At 45.3% G+C, this 13,912-nt stretch overlaps 1 protein-coding gene across 1 annotated transcript; it reads left to right on the top strand.

Moving 5' to 3' along the window:
* Positions 1 to 3,050: 3,050 nt before the first annotated feature.
* On the top strand, positions 3,051 to 13,398 carry LOC750420 (nuclear pore complex-interacting protein family member B15). Its single transcript, XM_054669254.2, has 5 exons — positions 3,051 to 3,183; positions 6,813 to 7,220; positions 11,313 to 11,373; positions 11,483 to 11,518; positions 12,869 to 13,398. The coding sequence occupies exons 2-5, from the start codon at positions 6,847 to 6,849 to the stop codon at positions 13,331 to 13,333; spliced, it is 936 nt and encodes a 311-aa protein (XP_054525229.1). The 5' UTR covers positions 3,051 to 3,183; positions 6,813 to 6,846; the 3' UTR covers positions 13,334 to 13,398.
* The last annotated feature ends 514 nt before the right edge of the window (positions 13,399 to 13,912 follow it).

The raw sequence follows: 13,912 nt of genomic DNA, 5'->3' as shown, positions 1-13,912 counted from the left end.
ATTTTTTTGAGACAGTTCCTCCCTTGTTGCCCAGGCTGGAGTGCAATGGGGCAATATCAGCTCACCGCAACCTCTGCTTCCCAGGTTCGAGCGATTCTCCTGCCTCAGCCTCCCGAGTGGCTGGGATTACAGACATGTGCCACCACTCCCAGCTAATTTTGTATTTTTAGTAGAGATAGGGTTTCTCCATGTTGGTCAGGCTGGTTTTGAACTCCCGACCTCAGGTGATCCGCCCGCCTCGGCCTCCCAAAGCGTTGGGATTACAGGCGTGAACCACCGTGCCCAGCCAAGATCTACACTATTATGTCACCCCAGAAAGTGAACTCTCACTCTTCCCAGCCAGTCTCTTTCTTATCATAGGTTAGCTTGCTTATTCTGGAATTTCGCGTATACAGATGCATGCCATGCCATAGGTACTCTTTTGTGTCTGCTTTGTTCTGCTCAACACCATGTTTCTGAAATCATTACCATTGTTGTATGGTTCTCTAACTCCATCATTTCCATTTCAGACTCAGCATATGCTGAGTTCAACCTGATGAAGGGCTATCTCTGTTTAATTCACCATCTTGAAAGAAACATTTAAAATTGAGATGTTTTCAAGAATATATAGTTAAATCCTGAGGAATCGATGTAGAAATGTTATCACAAGCTGTCTGAACTTACTCAGGGGAAGTCTTCATCTTCACTCACATAAGAGTCTAATGGAATTAATATCAACAATCTTAGAGAAATCCCACACTATTCATGCCATTTTCATGATCTCCGCCTTGGTAATTTTTTTTTTTTTTTTTTTTTTTTTTGAGGCGGAGTCTCGCTCTGTCGCCCAGGCTGGAGTGCAGTGGCGCGATCTCGGCTCACTGCAAGCTCCGCCTCCCGGGTTCACGCCATTCTCCTGCCTCAGCCTCCCGAGTAGCTGGGACTACAGGCGCCCGCTACCATGCCCGGCTAATTTTTTGTATTTTTAGTAGAGACGGGGTTTCACCGTGTTAGCCAGGATGGTCTCGATCTCCTGACCTCGTGATCCGCCCGCCTCGGCCTCCCAAAGTGCTGGGATTACAGGCGTGAGCCACCGCGCCCGGCCTTGGTAATTTTTTTTGAGACAGAGTCTCGCTCTGTCACCCAGGCTGAAGTGCAGTGGTGCGATCTCGGCTCACTGCAACCTCTGCCTCCCGGGTTCAAGTGATTCTTCTGCCTCAGCCTCCCAAGTAGCTGGAACTATAGGCGCGTGCCACCATGCCCTGCTAATTTTTTGTAATTTTAGTAGAGATGGGTTTCACCGTGTTAGCTAGGATGGTCTCAATCTCCTGATCTCGTGGTCCACCCACCTCGGCTTCCCAAAGTGCTGGGATTGCAGGCGTGAGCCACCACGCCCGGCCCACCTTGTTAATTTTTAAGCACTAAAATTTGATACTTATTTGTGAATGAAGTAATCTGTTCATTGTATTTTTTTTTTTTTTACTTATGCTGAGCTTTAAATGACAAAGATTCATATAATCCAAGAGAGAAGTATTATTTAGAGGGATTCTTTTACCATGTGATATATAATAAATGCATCCAATGTTATACATCAATTTAAAAAACAAGTAAATAACTTTAAAGAAAAGATAACTACTGGCCAGGTGCAGTGGCTCACACCTGTATTCCTAGCACTTTGGGAGGCCGAGGCAGGTGGATCATGAGGTCAGGAGTTGGAGACCAGCCTGGCCAAGATGGTGAAACCCTGTTTCTACTAAAAATACAAAAATTAGCCGAGTGCGGTGGCAGGCGCCTGTAATCCCAGTTACTCAGTAGCTGAGGCAGGAGAATCGCTTGAACCCGGGAGGCGGAGGTTGCAGTGAGCTGAGATCATGCCACTGCAATCTAGCCTGGGTGACAGAGCAAGACTTTGTCTCCAAACAAAAAGAAAAGATAATTACTTTATACTTAGCTTGTCTTAGCCATGAGTGACGGGCTGCATGTGGCCCAGGACAGTTTTGAATGCAGTTCAACACAAATTTGTAAACTTTCTTAAAACATTAGGAGATTTTGGCCAGGTACAGTGGCTCATGCCTGTAATCCCAGCACTTTGGGAGGCTGAGGCGGGCAGATTACCTGAGGTCAGGAGTTCGAGACCACCCTGGCCAACATGGCAAAACCCCATCTCCACAAAAAAGACAAAAATTTGCTGAGTGCATTGTCAGGCACCTGTACTCCCAGCTACTCAGGAGGCTGAGGCAGGAGAATCACTTGAACCTGAGAGGCAGAGGTTGCAGTGAGCCGAGAGCACGCCACTGCACTCCAGCGTGGGTGACAGAGTGAGACCCCATCTCAAAAACAAAACACCAAAACAAAAACAAAAACAAATGGCTGGGCACGGTGGCTCACACCTGTAATCCCAGCACTTTGGGAGGCCGAGGCAGGCAGATCGCCTATCAGGAGTTCAAGGCCAGACTGGCCAACATGGTGAAACCTCATCTCTACTAAAAATACAAAAATTAGTCGGGCATGGTGGCAGAGACCTGTAATCTCAGCTACTCGGGAGGCTGAGGGAGGAGAATGGCTTGAGCCCAGGAGCTGGAGGTTGCAGTGAGCCGAGATTGCACCACTGCACTCCAGCCTGGGCGACTGAGTGGAGCGGAACTCTGTCTCCAAAAAAAAAAAAAAAAAAGAATTTTTTTTTTAGATCATCAGCTATTGTTAGTGTTAGTGTATGTTATGTGTGGCTCAAGACAACTTTGCTTCTTTTAATATAGGCAGGGAAGTCAAAAGATTGGATATCCCTGCTTTATACCAAGAAAGACAGCACCCCACATTTGCGATGCCTAAAAACACTACCAGCCATCTGAAAAACATGAGACTTGTAACTTCTGTTCTTTTTTGTAGCAGTGGAATCCCACGGTGATATCTGAGGGATGTGGTTACCTTTTGGCGGAGGTTGACGGTTTCTAAGGATGATTCTTTCTGAGTGAAATATTGTCGGTGTCATTGACCTTTTCATTATTTCAATTATTATTATTCCAGGTTATCAACACTCTGGCTGTCTATCATCATCGTGAGACTGACTTTTGTGGAGGAGTTCGAGACCACCCTGGCCAACATGGCAAAACCCCATCTCCACAAAAATTGGATAATTTGATAATTATCATTATTGGGTTTCTGAGACCTTACACATTTACCATTCTCTTCTGCACAAATTACCTTTGTGTGAGTATACTAACTTTCTGTAGAGGTATACTTGTAATCACAAATAAGAATAAATTATATAAAACAATTCACATTTCTGGACTTCATTATGAATATGTGGTTTTACCCAAACAATCAGGGAAATGATTTATTAGCATAAGAATTATGAAAATGTCTGCCATTTACATTATGAAAATTAAATAGGTTGGTGTTTGTTTAATAGAATGTCAACAGAGCTTTTGGTCAAAAATAAGTTTTTTTAACCTTTGTGCTATTTATCACAAATGGAGTATGAGGTTTCGTCACTTAAATAGGAAATTCTTTCTAAACTCTTCTGCTTTATAGTTCTATCGTATGGGTGGAAGGAAAGCTTCCAATCTCCTCTCTGAAGATTCACTGCAGAAATGAGCTGACAACAGACAGCTTAACAGGAAAAGAAAAACCTAGAACAGGCATAAACATGGGAACCAGCTGAAAAATGAGACTGCTAGAAGGGCCGGATGGTTGATGCTTAAAGAGCACCCTCTTCTGAGGGGAGAGGGAGATAGATGGAGATGTAGGCCAGTTTAGAGGGGCAGCAAATGATTTTTAGGGGAAATGAAAGAGGCCAAGGAACAAACAATTGGCCTGAGACAAAGTTCCTCTGAGGTCATAGGGACGAGGTGACAAACTGCCGGAAGGTGAAGGGCAGAACTGCACTGCGTCTCATGATGCAGAGAAAGCCCCAGAGAATCTCTTAGAACTGCCCTCCAAGAGAATCGATGAAAAGTGTGTCTGGGCAGGGTAATTTTGAATGACATCATTCAAAGTGCATGTTCCCACTTGCAGCCGGAGAGAGATCAGTATGTCAAAAGTCTGTACTTGGTAAGAATTTGGCTGCTAAGTTGTGCCATAATTTGTCTTTTGAGCCTTTTTTCCTTTGGGGAAGTTGAGCTCTACATTTTGTCTTGCCATTCATGACAGTAAAAATGTGGTTGTCTGGGGGCTGAACCTCCTTCTGAACAATGATCCAAGATAAAAGTACTAATACCACGATGCTTTTTTATATTCAAGGGAAGAGGAAGTATGTTTCAGTTTAACCACCTAGATAATTACACGTCATTTGGCACTGCCTTTCAAGATATGTAGAAAACAGAAAATATATGAGTTATGAAGATATCTAGGCACATTTAACATTCTCTATGCCACTTAGTCCTGAACAGAGAATTTTCGGTATAAATTGGAGGAAGCTTTTTTTTTTTTTTTTTTTTCTTTTCTCACCCCCGAGACGAGTCTCCCTCTGTTGCCCAGGCTGGAGTATAATGGTGTGATCTCGGCTCACTGCAACCTCCACCTCCTGGCTTCAAGCGATTCCCCTGCCTCAGCCTCTCAAGTAGCTGGGATTACAGGTGCCCACCACCATGCCCAGCTAATTTTTGTATTTTTAGTAGAGTCGGGGTTTTACCATGTTGGCCAGGCTAGTCTCAAAACCCGACCTCAAATGATCCACCCGCCTCAGCCTCCCAAAGTGCTGGGATTACAAGCGTGAGCCACCACGTGAGCCAGGGGAAGTTGTTAAATTTACCACTTTTTAACAATTCCATTTAGGAAAGTTCAGTTGAGCTGTTGGACTTGGACAACTTCGCACCTCTCATCTTTGTCCTTGTCATCTAGTCATCTATACCATTACCTCCTAAGCAGGGACATCATGGGTGCCATGAAGCATTCATGTGTGATGGCATTTCTTTGCTTGTCATTTCTTCATGTGTTTAACATTTCTCCTAGCTCCAAACTGGGCCAGCTACCTTTCCTATGAAATCTAGCAGTAGCTGTGGGATTGACGTGGTTGCTCTTTTCATCTTTTTAGATTACCCATTGCTTCTCTCAAAATCCTAGTACATGATTTTTTTTTTTTAATCCTATGTGCAGAAATCAGGAAAAAACAAATTCTACAAAGAATTTGAAAGATACTATTTCAGGCCAGGTGTGGTGGCTCATGCCTGTAATCCCAGCACGTTGGGAGGCTGAGGCAGATGGATCACTTGAGGTCAGGAGTTCAAGACCAGATGGGCCAACATGGTGAAACCCCATCTCTACTGAAAAGACAAAAATTAACCAGGCATGGTAGCAGGCACCTGTAATCCCAGCTACTTGGGAGGCCAAGGCACAAGAATCGCTTGAATCTGGGAGGTGGAGGTTGCCGTGAGCCAAGGTAGCGCCACTGCACTTCAGCATGGTTGAGAGTGACACTCCATCTCAAGAAAAAAGTCATTTCAATGACTACCTCAGGAGATTCATAGGTATCTGACCCACATCTGAGATGGGATTTGCATTGCATTTTCGCTATGATGAGAACAAATATTTAATATCTTAGAAGATTAAAAGCATACTGTGATAATATGGAAATCTTGGTGGGAATTCAGTCATTAGTGAGAATGTTTTGCGTTAAGTTCAAACCAGCCTCAATGAAGCTGATGTGAGGGAAGGGAAAGTGAACTCTGAGTAGAGCAGGGACAGAAGGAAGATGCTCCAGTGCAGATCAGGAAGGAGCAGGGGGTGAAATGTTACAAATTCTAGAACTCAGAGAGCTGAAGGTAATTACTTCCTTTTCAAGTTGTGAAACATGTTAACCTGTGGTAAAATACTTATAAGATGATAGTAACCATCTAACCATGTTGAAGTGTACAGTTCAGTTGTGTGAAGTATATTCATGTCTTTTTTTTTTTTTTTTTTTTTTTGAGACGGAGTCTCACTCTGTCACCAGGCTGGAGTGCAGTGGTGGGATCTTGGCTCACTGCAACCTCTGCCTCCTGGGTTCAAGCAGTTCTCCTGCCTCAGCCTCCCGAGTAGCTGGGACTACAGGCGTGCATCACCATGCTCAGCTAATTTTTGTATTTTTAGTAGAGATGGAGTTTCACCATGTTGCCCAGGATGGTCTCCATCTCTTGACCTTGTGATTCACCCGCCTCGGCCTCCCAAAGTGCTGGGATTACAGGCGTGAGCTACCGCACCTGGCCTATTTTTTTTTTTTTTTTTTTTTGAGACAGAGTTTCAATTTTGTTGCCCAGGTTGGAGTGCAATGGCACAATCTCAGCTCACCACAACCTTTTCCTGCTGGGTTCACGTGATTCTCCTGCCTCAGCCTCCCGATTAGCTGGGATTACAGGCCTGCACCACCATGCCTGGCTAATTTTGTATTTTTAGCAGAGACAGCATTTCTCCATGTTGGTGAGGCTGGTCTCAAACTCCCGACCTCAGGTGATCCGCCTGCCTCGGCCTCCCAAAGTGCTGGGATTACAGGAGTGAGCCACCGTGCCAGCCTCATGTCATTCTTGTGTGTGTGTGTGTGTGTGTGTGTGTGTGTGTGTGACAGAGTCTCATTCTGTCGCTCAGGCTGGAGTGCAGTGGTGTGATCTCGGCTCACTGCAACCTCCGCCTCCCAGCTTCAAACGGTTCTCTGCCTCAGCCTCCCGAGTAGCTCGGATTACGGGCGCCCGCTGCCATGCCCAGCTAATTTTTGTATTTTTAGTAGAGACGGGGTTTCACCATCTTGGCCAGGCTGGTCTTGAACTCCTGACCCCGTGATCCACCTGCCTTGGCCTCCCAAAGTACTGGGATTATACGCATGAGCCACCGTGCCCAGCCGTCATTCTTATATTATTATTTCCTAGGTGTCTTTCCTGAAGACTATCTTCTGGTCTCGAAATGGACATGATGGATCCACGGATGTACAGCAGAGAGCCTGGAGGTCCAACCGACGTAGACAGGAAGGTATGGCTCTCTTGGAGTCCCCATAGTGTGGAAATGAGTTTGCCCTGGAAAGGGAAAGAACAGCTTCTTGCCCTCAGGTTTCTCACCTTCTCCTCTCCTCACTCTCACCAAGGGCTGAGGTCCATTTGTATGCACACAAAGAAAAGAGTTTCTTCCTTTCCAGGAAATAAAATTGGCCTGAAAGACGTCATTACTCCATGGAGACATGTGGAAAGAAAATTTAGAGCGAAAATCCATAAGAGGAAGGTGACAACGAAAATCAACCATCATGACAAAATCAATGGAAAGAGGAAGACCGCCAGAAAACAGTAAGATGTGCCTTGACACAAATACTGTTGTATGAACCATGTGCCAATCAAAGTAGACAACTGTAAAGTCCTTGAGAATATTTTCTACAATATTTGTGGCACATTCAGTGGGTTCAAAATTGAGTTTGTCCTTTCTGCTTCATTAGTTTAAGCTGTATAATTCCTTTCCCTTCCTACATTCTTGTTTGTCATTTTTTCGGGGGAAGAGGAGTTGCTAGTACTGGCATTGGTTTTCCTTTCTCTGTCTTTTTTTTTTTTTTTTTTTTCCTGAGATGGAGCTTTGCTGTTGTTGCCCAGGCTGTAGTGCAATGGCACAATCTCAGCTCACTGCCTTTTGGGTTCAAGCAATTCTCCTGCCTCAGCCTCCCAAGTAGCTGGGATTACAGGTGCCCACCACCATGCCCAGCTAATTTTTGTATTTTTACTAGAGATGGGGTTTCACCATGTTGTCCAGGCTGGTCTCGAACTTCTGACCTCAGGTAATCCACCTGCCTCAGCCTCCCAAAGTGCTGGGATTAGAGGCGTGAGCCACCACAGCCAGCCTTTTTTTTTTTTTTTTTTTTAATTTTGAGATAGAGTTTCACTCTGTCGCCCAGGCTGGAGTGCTATGGTGCAATCTTGGCTCACTGCAACCTCTGCCTCCCAGTTTGAAGCAATTCTGCCTCAGCTTCCCGAGTAGCTTGGATTACAGGTGTGTGCCACCACATTTGGCCAAATTTTTTTTTTTTTTTTTTTTTGAGACAGAGTCTCACTCTGTCACCCAGGCTAGAGTGCAGTGGCATGATCTTGGCTCGCTGCAACCTCCACCTCCAAGGTTCAAGCGATTCTTATCCCTCAGCCTCTTGAGTAGCTGGGACTACAGGCATATGCCACCATGCCCGGATAATTTTTGTATTTTTAGTAGAGGCGGGGTTTCACCATATTGGCCAAGCTGGTCTAGAACTCCTGACATCATGATCCGCACACCTCGGCCTCCCAATGTGCTGGGATTACAGGCATGAGCCACCGTGCCCAGCCCAATTTTTGTAATTTTAGTAGAGACAGGGGTTCACCATGTTGGCCAGGCTAGTCTTGAACTCCTGACCTCAGGTGATCTGCCTACCTCAGCCTCCCAGTGTGAGCCACCACACCCAGCCTGGATTGTTGAATTCAATGCTTGGGTCACCTCCAGATTCATTTTCACAGTCTTTCATGTTTTGGTCATATTACATTGTATTTTGCTGCCATATGACTGATCTTTTTTTGTTAAATGTGAGATACTTGTTAAAAATATTTAGCAATGAATTGAGGCCTAGTAGCATGTTATCTTGCTGCAGAAGAGATGGGAGTCTACTTCTGGGGGATGGTCAGGGGTCCTCCATACAGGCTGCAATTGAGGTCGTCGGTGCAGGCTCAGTCCCTACAAAGGCCAGGGTATTTCCTGTCCACCTCTATTCTGATGCATGACTCTTCTGGGTCTCAACCAGAGCCAGTGGACTTCAGTATGGGTCGCTTTCATTGGCAGACCCTCAATCCACTTGTTTTCCATCTAATCCCACGCATGTGTGCAAAAGCTGCTGTGCTTCTTTGCATCTCAGTAGTTCCTTCTGGAATTCAGCAATGAAACTCAGGGAAATGGGTTCCAAATGCGAGGCTGACTTTCGTCCTGGGTTTCCTTCTCCTCCATCTTCACCTCATGTCTGTTTACTGCCATGTTAGCAATTGGATGTATTCAATCATGGGTTTCATATTCTGTTTGGTGTCCCCCATTGTTCTCATCGGAGATCAGAAGCTTCAGATGCACTTATGTCAACTCAAGAGTAGAATGCTTCCTTAGCTTCCCTCCAGAGTCAGGTTTTGTGTTTCTAGTTCCCAAGTGCACAGCAGGAGTAGTGATGTCCTCACTGGCTTCTCATTTGCATTAAACTGTGAGCTTCTGTAGCGTGGGGACAGGACCCTGCTCCCATTGCATTCTCAGCACCTCACCACACACTCCTTGTTTGAGGCCACTCCAGACAGCATGTGCTGAAGAATGCCCTGTGGTCAAAAACAAGTTCATTAACTTTCTCTTTGAAGTGTTTTCGTCCCTGTTTCCTAGCGTTCTGGGAATTTTTCACATCCTTCCTATAAAACCAAGTATCAGGTGAGATCCTTAGGATCAGGACCATGAATCAAGTGGTGTGAGGGCAACACAGCAAACTTACCCTTTTTAGGCCGTTTCCTTTTTCTGCCCTCAATCTCTGTGAACTGAACCTTGTTAAAGTCAGTCAACACCAGGGTGGATGGTTTGCCGTTGTCACGTATTTTCAGGACATAACACCCTGACTTAGGAGCCATTCCGATCATGTGTAATTCAATAGATGCCCCCAGCATTCAGATTGCCTTTTCTGTCAACCAGGATCTTTAAAGTCGATGACAAGAGTTCCAGTCCTGAATCATGGCAAAGTGCAGTAGTGAACTGCGGGGTTAATGACACCATATTCTGGAAGGATCTCTCTATGGCTGATGGTCTCAGTTCCGGCATCAGCCTCTGACTGAGAATCAGGTCTCACACAGGAGGAGTCAGATGAGGAGCAATCCTCTGCTTCCGATGGAGTTGGTTGTGATGAATTGGTGAGGTCTGGTTTTTCACACTGAACTAAAATGAGCTTTCGCTGTGTCAAGCACAAGACTGACCCCAGAAACACACATAGTGCACCTCATAGAAGCTTTTAATAGTCTTTATATTTACTAAAGAATAGGACTAACTATGGAACTATGAAGATGAGCTGGAAATGACAGGTGACTTGCCAGCAGGCCAGAGTGTGACTTTTTTTTGTCCCTCAATGGGAGGTGTCCATTCTCCCTTTGGTTGTGAGAATCAGTTGGTTCATTTGTGGAAAGGTTGCAGGGGGCATCTTTGAATCACAGCCTTCAGATGCCAGAAGGGCAGAGGGAATCCCACACGGGCTGGTGGATCATGTGTGTGCATTTCTCTCCCTTCTAATCTGAGGAAACTAAGCATGAAAGAATGTGAGCATGCAGAAAAGGAGAGGCAGGTATCAGAGGCAGAGGAAAATGGGAAATTGGATATGAAAGAAATACACACCTAGAAGTGAGTTCAGAAACTGAACCCCACCCTCCTGGGAAACGCCCATTGGAGTGTTGTTTTTAACCTCTGTACAATGCTTAGACCCAGTAAATGCAGAAATAGAAACAAATGGTCAGAAGACATATCGTGAGAGAGAGAGAGAGAGTTCACAAAACAGAAAACAAAGTACCTTAATATTTACCAGTGACCAAAAGATGTGAAGCAGCAAAACGTCTCCTGACCCCATTGCCAGCTAGACTGTGTGGAAGCTCGGTTCATACCAGCCATTCTAGGGGTGGGGTGAGTTGTTGTCATCCTTAGGAAAGTGTGTTGTTGTAGGATCAACCACATCCTTCAAAAGGACTATGCCTGTTTATAAGCCCAGCTGTTTCTGCCCTGTGAAACACGGTAAGGATATTAATACAAAGAGAATACAGCTTTATGATAAAAGATGCTCAATGAAGGATGAATTAGGGATATACTGAGAATGGGGAAGGAAACTATCATCTCCGAAGTCAGCAGGCAGTAAGCAAGAGGAGGAATCAATATAGCAACAGTTTGGATCAGACCGTACAGTTTTTTTGTTTTTGTTTTTGTTTTTGTTTTTCTGAGATGGAGTCTCGCTGTGTCACCCAGGCTGGAGTGCAATGACGTGATCTTGGCTCACTGCAACCTCCGCCTCCCAGGTTCAAGTGATTCCCCTGCCTCAGCCTCCCGAGTAGCTGGGATTACAGGTGCCTGCCACCACGCCCGGCTAATCTTTTGTATTTTTAGTAGAGACGGGGTTTCACCGTATTAGCCAGGATGGTCTCAATCTCCTGACCTCGTGATCCATCCGCCTCGCCCTCCCAGAGTGCTGGGACTACAGGCGTCAGCCACCGCGACCAGCTCAGACTGTACTCTTATAGCCATCTGAAATACATTTTCTAGGTAGAGATAGATTGTGTAAGGGTACAGTTGTGAGGATAACAGAAATATGGCAGATTATTTAAAATCATCCTGAAAGTGGTGCTTTATCTGATGAAAGTGATTGTAATCCATAGGAAAATGTTTCAACGTGCGCAAGAGTTGTGGCGGCGGGCAGAGGACTACCACAAATGCAAAGTAAGGAGCTTCCTCCCCGCAGTTGCAGGATAGTTCAGTGCTGATGCAGATGATGCCACGGCTCTTAGACTCTCTCAACATTCAATTTCTCATGTGTTGGCTTTTTCAGATCCCCCCTTCTGCAAGAAAGCCTCTTTGCAACTGGGTAAGTTTGTTTGTTTTCCTTGCTTTTGAACATAGTCTGCCAGGTCAGGACATGGATACATTTTTCTCCCTACAGCTCTGTGCTCAAGCCCTGCAGAGGGAGATGGCAGAGAGAAAGGCTGCCTACAAGCATCACAGTCCCATCCCTGTTGGTAACCATGTTGTGCAAAAACACCTTCATCCCCACCCAGTGGGGCCCCTGATCTAATATTCAAAGTGTCAGAGGTTCCATATTTGTAATAGCAAATGGGCCCTGACTGTAAATTAGTGAAGAGTGAATGTAACTTATTACCCACAGGGACAATTCCAAATGAAGGCCTTAAATGATGCTCAGCTAAGCTGGTTCTTGTGTGGCCTCTGTACCTTCAAAAGCTGCCGAGTCCTATGATTACACGTGACGGGACTTTTACACTTGAAGTGAAACACAGTTTTAAAACTTGCTTTGTTTAGAATTCCCACCTCATTTTTCCATGGACAAAAGTATTCTTTATGTCCTAGTGCACTTACAATTTGGTATTACCTGGGAGTGAAAAGAAATATTACAGCCATGCCTAACTGACTTCTTGAGGTAAGATTGTTCTGTCAGAAAACCCTCTCCCAGTTCCCCTGCAGCTCTTCAGGAATCCACATCTCTCCAGAGCTCTTTGTTCTCATGGGTGGCACCTCCAGAGTGAAGAAGATCCTTTGTCAAGAAGGGAAACAGAGGGGAAGTGAGAGGGTCCTGCAGGCAGAGCTGGAATCAACTTCCACTCTGCCTCTTGCAAGCTGTGTGACCCTGGGCACAATTTCTCCTTCCTCTGGAAACCTCTGTTTTCTTAGATTTGGAGCAGGGTGGTCACACTGACCTTGCAGAGTTCTGAGAATCAGAGACAGAACATAAAAGGCCTGGAACACATTCTCCAAAAGGAAGCTGCAACATGTGTGGACAATGGGCTTTTCATGCCTCTCTTACTGTCTGTTGACCTGGTGCAAGAAACATGCTCTGGTGATGGCTGTGAGGGAGGAATGAGGATGGACATAGACACTCCTGTGTCTCAAACATGCTTCTTTATTACTCTGTTATGACTCTGTCTTCCCTGGGGCAGGACCCCAGCCTGCCTACGTTTGCAGACAGACACAGTGGCATGTGGAGACAACAGTGTGTCCCAATGACTTTTCTTTACTCCCCAGCTGTCAGCAGTACTCAGTGGAAGGGTGATATTATGACACTGATACTGCTATTTTGAAACCTGGAGGATGGAAAGGTGCAAAAATCTATCACCAGCAACAGAAGGTGCAGACCGTGTTGGTGGCGGTAATTTTGTCCATCAAATGAATATGTGTGAAAACATTCCCTTCTTCGGCCCTACAGGTCAGAATGGCGGCAGCGGAGCATCGTCATTCTTCAGGATTGCCCCACTGGCCCTACCTCACAGCTGAAACTTTAAAAAACAGGATGGGCCACCAGCCACCTCCTCCGACTCAACAACGTTCTATAACGGATAACTCCCTGAGCCTCAAGACACCTCCCGAATGTCTCCATCGTCCCCTTCCACCCTCAGTGGATGATAATCTGAACGAGTGTCTCCTTATCCCTCTTCCACCCTCTCCTCTTCCAGCCTCAGTGGATGATAATCTCAAGACTCCTCCCTTAGCTACTCAGGAGGCCGAGGCGGAAAAACCACCCAAACCCAAGAGGTGGAGGGTGGATGAGGTGGAACAATCACTGAACCCCAAGAGGCGGAGGTTGAGTAAGCTGAGAACACGCCATTGCACTCAAGCCTGGGCAATAAGAATAAATCCGTGGGTCGAAAAAAAGAAAAAAATCAAAAAATAAAACAAAACCCACACTCCAAAAACAAACTAACAAAGAATAAATAAACAATATAAAAATAAAATAAATACTGCAGTCCTTATGTTATTGCTTTGTTTCAGTATCTGGTATGATTGCCTGAGGGACCTGAGGTTTTTAATTGTGGGGTTTTTTTTTTAATCTTTAGAAGTGGTTGGTTATGTAAAATATTATTATTATTATTATTATTTGAGACTGGGTTTTGCTCTGTCACCCAGGCAGGAGTGCAGTGGCTCGATCACAGCTCACTGCAGCCTCAACCTCCTGGGCTTCAAGCAATCCTCCTGCCTCAGCCTCCCAAGTAGCTGGGATCACAGATGTGTGCCACCACACCTGGCCAATGTTAAAAAATCCTTTAACTTTTTTGTAGAGATGCACTCCTGGACTCAAGCGATCCTCCTACTGGTCCCGACCACCAGCCTCTTTCTGATAAACATTTACACTGTTTATTATCTGATGCCATTTCTATCTTCTTCCTTGTCATCCAGACATCAAAGAATTAGGTTTCTTCAGGGTTTTCTTTTTCAAGTCCTCATTGTTAAAGATCACTCACATTAGGGCCAG

Source organism: Pan troglodytes, chromosome 18 (genome assembly GCF_028858775.2).
Source record: "Pan troglodytes isolate AG18354 chromosome 18, NHGRI_mPanTro3-v2.0_pri, whole genome shotgun sequence".
Classification (NCBI taxonomy): domain Eukaryota; kingdom Metazoa; phylum Chordata; class Mammalia; order Primates; family Hominidae; genus Pan; species Pan troglodytes.
This window is presented reverse-complemented; position numbering and strand designations above follow the sequence as displayed.